This window comes from Salvelinus sp. IW2-2015, linkage group LG22 (assembly GCF_002910315.2).
Source record: "Salvelinus sp. IW2-2015 linkage group LG22, ASM291031v2, whole genome shotgun sequence".
NCBI lineage: Eukaryota > Metazoa > Chordata > Actinopteri > Salmoniformes > Salmonidae > Salvelinus > Salvelinus sp. IW2-2015.
The window spans coordinates 35,353,585-35,360,428 of NC_036862.1; the positions used below are offsets into that span (position 1 = coordinate 35,353,585).

Genomic DNA, 6,844 nt, shown 5'->3' on the forward strand with positions numbered 1-6,844 from the left:
GTTCTGTGAAGGTAGTAGTACCCAGCGTTGTACGAGATCTTCCGTTTCTTAGCAATTTCTCGTGCATGGAAAGGCCTTCATTTCTAGGAACAAGAATAGACTGACGAGTTTCAGAAGAAAGTTCTTTGTTTCTGGCCATTTTGAGCCAGTAACCAAACTCACAAATGCTGATGCTCCAGATACTCATCTAGTTTAAAGGCCAGTTTTATTGCTTCTTTAATCAGAACAACAGTTTTCACCTGTGCTAACATAATTGCAAAAGGGTTTTCTAATGATCAATTAGCCTTTCTAAAATGATAAACTTGGATTAGCTAACACAATGTGCCATTGGAACACAGGAGTGATGGTTGCTGATAATGGGCCTATGTAAATATTCCATAAAAAATCTGCCGTTTCCAGCTACAATAGTCATTTACAACAATAACGTCTACACTGTATTTCTGATAAATMTTGTTATTTTAATGGACAAGAAATTAGCTTTTCTTTCAAAAACAAGGACATTTCTAGGTGACCCCAAACTTTTGAACGGTAGTGTACATATGAGATGAGTAATGCAACATATGTAAACATTAAAGTGGCATTATTTAAGTGGCTAGTGTTCCATTTATTAAAGTGGCCAATGAGTTCAAGTCTGTATGTAGGCAGCAGCCTCTCTGTGCTAGTGATGGCTGTTCAAAAGTCTAATGGCCTTGATATAGATGTTTTTCAGTCTCTCGGTCCCAGCTTTGATGCACCTGTACTGACCTCGCCTTCTGGATGGTAGCGGGGTGAACAGGCATTGGCTCGGGTGGTTGTTGTCCTTGATCTTTTTGGCCTTCCTGTGACATCGGGTGCTGTTAGGTGTCCTGCAGGGCAGGTAGTTTGCCCCCGTTGAAGACCGCACCACCCTCTGGAGAGCCCTGCAGTTGTGGGCGGTGCAGTTGTCATACCAGGCAGTGATACAGCCCGACAGGATGCTCTCAATTGTGCATCTATAAACGTTTGTGAGGGTTTTAGGTGACAAGCCAAATTTCTTCAGCCTCCTTAGGTTGAAGAGGTGCTGTTGCGCTTTCACCACACTGTCTGTGTGGGTGGACCATTTCATTTTGTCCGTGATGTGTACGCTGAGGAACCTAAAACTTTCCACCTTCTCCACTACTATCCTGTCGATGTGGATAGGGTGCTCCCTCTGCTGTTTCCTGAAGTCCACGATCATCTCCTTTGTTTGGTTGACGTTGTGTGKGAGGTTKTTTTCCTGACACCACACTCTGAGAGCCCTCACCTCCTCCCTGTAGGCTGTCTCGTCGTCGTTGGTAATCAAGCCTACTACTGTTGTGTTGTCTGCAAACTTGATTGAGTTGGAAGTGTCATTGGTGAACATGGAGTACCGGAGGTGGCTGAGCACGCACCCTTGTGGGGCCCCAGTGTTGACGATCAGRGAAGTGGAGATGTTGTTTCCTACCTTCACCACCTGGGGGTGGCCTGTCAGGAAGTCCAGGACCCAATTGCACAGGGTGGGGTTGAGACCCAGGGCCGCAAGGTTAATGATGAACTTGGAGGGTACTATGGTGTTGAATGCTGAGCTATAGTCAATGAACAACATTCGTAAATAGGTATTCCTCTTGTCCAGATGGGATAGGGCAATGTGCAGTGTGGTGGCGATTGCATTGTCTGTGGAGCTATTGGGGTGGTAAGCAAATTGAAGTGGGTCTAGGGTGACAGGTAAGATGGAGGTAATATGATCCTTGACTAGTCTCAAAGCACTAAATGATGACAGAAGTGAGTGCTATGGGGCGATAGTCATTTATTTCAGACCACTGTACTATGGCACTGATTTAGTACGAAAACACCTCTATAAATATATTTTGATAATGTATTCTGTGGACTCCGATCAGCGATCGTAAGAGGGTTGAGGCAGAGAACCTCGAGGCAACACAGAGCGACAAATTCGTGACGTACGCCCGCCTCCCCTTCCCATCTTTCATCATCACTATACACAACAGCGCAGCATCAGTATTGACTGGGAATCCAGATAAACGACCCCTCTATACGTGTGGAAATATGTAACAATAACGAGAACATATTTAACCGAAGACACACTGACAGCACAAGTAAGTATATTTAGTAGCTAATGGCGCARATTTTAAAGTGCCGTCCTTTGTGTTCGTGTAATGTTACCAATTCTGGCCATATTATGGAATGATGATGGCGGATGATGCCCGTTATTTCAGATGGTCACCTAGCTACTTTCTGTAGCTAGCTAGCAAGGAGGCTAACGAAGCCGCCTACCTTGCATTTTAGTTGACTTAACGTTAGCTAACCCACATTGCTGGTATGCTAAATTAGCAATAATACAGTAGRTAGCGTTTGACATTGTCATGGCATTTAAGTTGTTATTGATTGCTTGCTAAATGAGTAACTAGCAAGCTAGCTAGAGAGGCCTAGCCAACTGTCGATATCTAGTAACGTTTGCTAGCTGTATAGCGTAGCGATTTGTGTCATCATGGATAATGTACTGTAGCTAGCTAATGGCGCAGTTAACATTAGCTGACATTAGCTACCTAGCTTACTACTTTAATATGTCAACGTTAGTTAGCGAACTAGTTAGGCTGGGTAGCTAGCTACCCGGCTAGCTTGCTAACATTACCTTTACCTCGCTAGCAAGTTAACAAATGTTAGTTCACGTTACAATGTCAAACAGTTGACTAGCCAGCCAGGTCACTTTCTCTCATTACTAAACTGACACATCTCTCAATAGTTATTTTCCTGGACATTCGAGTGATCAGATGGGCAAAGGCATCTCTTTTCTCTCAAACCATACCCTCCTGTATTCCCCTCAGAGCTGCTGTATAGTACCATGGGTGGCCATGATGATGATATGTCTTYTCATGTAGCCAACAACCATCATCAAGATGAAGTGCTGAAAAACAAATTGAATGACAGCGGCCTTTGGAGTGACCAAGAATCCACTGGCGGCAACAATGCTAAGTGGGTCAAGGAGGGCCAGAACCAGCTGAGGAAAGTTGCTGAGAAACATCAGGACCAGAATGGGAACCAAGAGGACTTCTCCCCTCATAACACCACTGAGGAGGAGCAGAGGAACGAGGAGCAGACCAAATCTCCCAACACCGCCAAGACCATCCTCAAGGAGCCACTACTCATTGATACTCTACTGTCTGAAGAGGGRGAGGGTGAAGAAGATGACAAAGAGAAGGAAGATCCATCTGAGGAAGATGAAGAGGCCTGCAGTCTTATAGAGGAAGAGAGGGAGTCCGAACAGAGTAATGTGGAGGCTGAAAGAGAGGGAGGTGGTGTGGCTAGAAATCCCTGTCTGCTGTTCTCTAACGTGAATGGAACACCAAGTGATGAAGAAACCAACTGGCCAGCAATGTCTCAGGAAAGCACTGTTGAAAGCCCTCCAAATGGAAACAAAGGTAAGGGCGAGTTGTTGAAATCAGCCGTGTGACTGTTTTGTTGGAGCAATGATGATTATAGTCTAGTCTAACATAACAAGTGCTTCTCAGGTTGCAAGCAACGTTAGCGGACTCCTCGTTCTAACCCTCCCCTTCTCTCCACACAGAGTCCTTCTGGGACTCTGAGGCCTTTGAGGCGGACACAGACCTGCCCTCTGGGTGGATGCGGGTTCGAGACACCTCTGGCACCTACTACTGGCACATCCCTACTGGCACTACTCAATGGGAGCCCCCCTCCCCTCTGGACAAGGTGGGAGACTCCATGATGTCCTCCAGTATGTCCCTGGAGACAACACCCTGTGAGGAAGAGCAGGAGGTGAGCTCTTACCCATAGGCCTTAGGGATGATTTGTGACATGTTCTGTTCGTAGAGAACTTAGATCTATGCTCTCCCAATTTCGAATATTGGGAGAAAAACGGCATCATGTTTTTGTCTGACTCCTAGGAAACATGGGGAGACCTCTCTAACCCAGATGAAGGGACTAGTGATGGAGAGCTGTGGAAGGTAAGAGACAGAGTGAATATTAATAAGTACTAATGAGAATCTGGACATGGCTAAGACCTCACATTTAGGATATCCTATACCAAAAGCGCAACACTGACACCACAGTTAAAATACCTTCTATTTATTTTAATGAGTATGGAAAAAGTTATTTTTATATCTCCGATTATTCATTGAAAAACATAATTTGTAATATACATTCAACGTAAACTCTCACCACAGACTCAGCGGATAAATCATTATTATGTGGAAAATAGTTGACATGGAAAAAGTAGGGTTACGTTTTGTTTTTTTACTGTCTTGGCGTGTACTAAGGGACAGAAGCAGAGCATTACGCTTCAATAGCCAAAATAATAATACAATAACAGAGCACATGACATTTCCCAGCTTCAACCCACAATATTTCAGTTTTAGAAACAGTGGAGTTTAGAAGGCAGCACATCTGGATGTTGATCAACTTGGTGATAATGAATTGACAAATTCTTCGTATTTTTCCGGATTCCAGGAGGGAGAGGTGGCTTCTGATCAGAGCCTGAAGGAGTTTGAAGGGGCAACCCTGCGCTATGCATCCATCAACCTGAAGTAAGTGGTGTTGTGGTAGTACATTATGTGATAAGCTTTCTCATTCTCAGCCAAAACAGTCTCTCTTAAACCCTTCTCTTTAAACCCTTCTCCCTTCTCCCTATTCTTTCTCAAACTATACCTGACTGGTAACTGCCTTATAGCTGTTCTCAATCTGAAGAGGAGAACCTTGATCCCCATTGCACTGACTTGGAGGCTAAGGTACATTCAAATTCACTTACGTTTACACTCACTAATGCACTGAGGCAGGAAGACTGTAGTCGTCTGGCTGTCCCTTTCCTGTCAACATACAACTACTCTCCCCTTTCCTAATTGGACTGCATCTGTCGGTTTATCCCTCTCCCTCTCTCCGGCCCATCCTGTGTTCTCTCCTGCCTCAATTTGCTATTCCAGTATTTTGCTGTGCGCTCTCTGGGCTGGGTGGAGATGTCTGAAGAGGATATGGCACCAGCGAAGAGCAGCGTGGCTGTCAACAACTGCATTAGACAGCTGTCCTACCATAAACACAACCTCCATGACACTGCTGGCATCTGGGGAGAGGTGAGTCTGAGGAGCAGGGCTACAGTAAGGGACTGGGGTGGGCTCTTCCTGTTTGGGGGAAGAGCCTGGGCATGGGGTTGATGTCTGGGCAACACCCTCTGTTTACCTTGCTTGGTCTATTTTTACCCAGCAACCTCTCACATTTACTGCTATTCCCTGCAGCTGCTCTGTGTTGAATAATGTTGAACATCAGAGTAATTATAGTCATCCATATGCACCAATGCTTGGGAATGTCTCTTCATCTAAAACGGGATCAAGTCTAACAGGTGTTTGCTAGAATATTATCAGTTGTAGAACAGATGGCACATTCAAATGTAATTTGGTTCAATTTCCTATGCATGGTGGTGCTTCAGGAGGATCGTGATATGTTTGTGTTGTGTTACCAGGGTAAGGACATGCTGATGGTCCTGGAGAATGACACGATGAATCTGATCGACCCACTGGGCCAGACTCTGCTGCACTCCCAGCCTATTGCCAGCATCCGCGTGTGGGGTGTGGGCCGAGACAACGGCAGGTGAGTGTCCACTASTTAGTCACCGTTTGGCACCACATCTGGAGGTTGTAAAGCACTGCACAACTTTGGCAGTCCGATTAAGTGGTGTAGCTACTTTTACAGGAACAGAAAATGCTGTTTAACTCTTTGGAATTTGTACTATTTTATATAGTGTTTATTTAGCACAATCTATTAGTAACTTGTTTATCTAGTCTTAGCCGTCACTTAACTATTACTTCATCGTGACCCATCCACACCTAATTAAGAGATATTAGACACTGGGAATTACATTAAAGCTGGTATTTTGTTCCATTTTCTTAAAGATGCACACTGTAGAAATTGCTACGCCATTTCCTGGTTGCAAAAATTCTAATAGTTTACCAAATTTCAGTTTGTGACAAAACAAGCAAGTTTAAGTGTAGTGAATGTTTGTACCTCCTAAACCGCTGTGAAATATATTTTCCATAACAAAAAATATTGTATTTTCACCTGTTTGAATTTGGTGTACACAGAAAATATTCATTCTCATTGAAGCATAGAAATAGTGCACATGGAATAGATCTACCGCTTCTTAGACTTGCTTTCGATGAGTGACAGATCTATAACTCTCATTTGTATGTGAATTTGGTCGCCCCCCCCGAAAAAAAGTTACATATTGCAGCATTAAGTTTTGCTAGCTAAACCCCCGCCTTATCTCAGTTCACTGGTCACCATAGCAGCACCCACCCACAGCATGCTCTACAAGCTGGAGACTCTTATCTCCCTCACTAACTTCAAGCACCAGCTGTCAGAGCAGCTCACAGATCATTGCACCTGTACATAGCCCATCTGTAAATAGCCCATCCAACTATCTCATCCCCATACTGTATTTATTTATTTATTTTGCTCCTTTTCACTCCAGTATCTCTACTTTGACATTCATCTTCTGCACATCTATCACTCCAGTGTTTAATTGCTATATCGTAATTACCTTGCCACTATGGCCTACTTTATTGCCTTACCTCCCTTATCTTACTTACTCATTTGCACACACTGTATATAGACTTATTTTTCTACTGTATTATTGACTGTATCTTTGTTTATTCCATGTGTAACTCTGTGTTGTTGTATGTGTTGAACTGCTTTGCTTTATCTTGGCCAGGTCGCCTACCTGGTTAAATAAAGGTGAAAAAAATAAATAAAGAAGTATTATTAAAACATGTTCATCTTCATGCCTTAGGGTAGCGTTTTCCCATCCTAGACCTGTGGATATGGGTCTGTTTTCCTTCTGAATTTG

At 43.8% G+C, this 6,844-nt stretch overlaps 1 protein-coding gene across 2 annotated transcripts in view; it reads left to right on the forward strand.

Annotated features, from left to right (window-relative positions):
* The first annotated feature begins 1,946 nt into the window (after nucleotides 1-1,946).
* The window catches only part of LOC111982852 (amyloid beta precursor protein binding family B member 1), a 15,017-nt gene continuing 10,119 nt past the window's right edge, over nucleotides 1,947-6,844 (forward strand). The window contains exons 1-8 of one of the 2 annotated variants that reach the window (XM_024014496.2): nucleotides 1,947-2,090; nucleotides 2,820-3,413; nucleotides 3,560-3,768; nucleotides 3,897-3,956; nucleotides 4,459-4,535; nucleotides 4,679-4,736; nucleotides 4,929-5,075; nucleotides 5,462-5,589. In XM_024014496.2, coding sequence (XP_023870264.1) covers nucleotides 2,837-3,413; nucleotides 3,560-3,768; nucleotides 3,897-3,956; nucleotides 4,459-4,535; nucleotides 4,679-4,736; nucleotides 4,929-5,075; nucleotides 5,462-5,589 — 1,256 coding nt within the window. In that variant the 5' untranslated portion in view covers nucleotides 1,947-2,090; nucleotides 2,820-2,836. The remainder of the gene's footprint in view (nucleotides 2,091-2,819; nucleotides 3,414-3,559; nucleotides 3,769-3,896; nucleotides 3,957-4,458; nucleotides 4,536-4,678; nucleotides 4,737-4,928; nucleotides 5,076-5,461; nucleotides 5,590-6,844) is intronic. The other variant, XM_024014494.3, reaches the window with a different exon arrangement.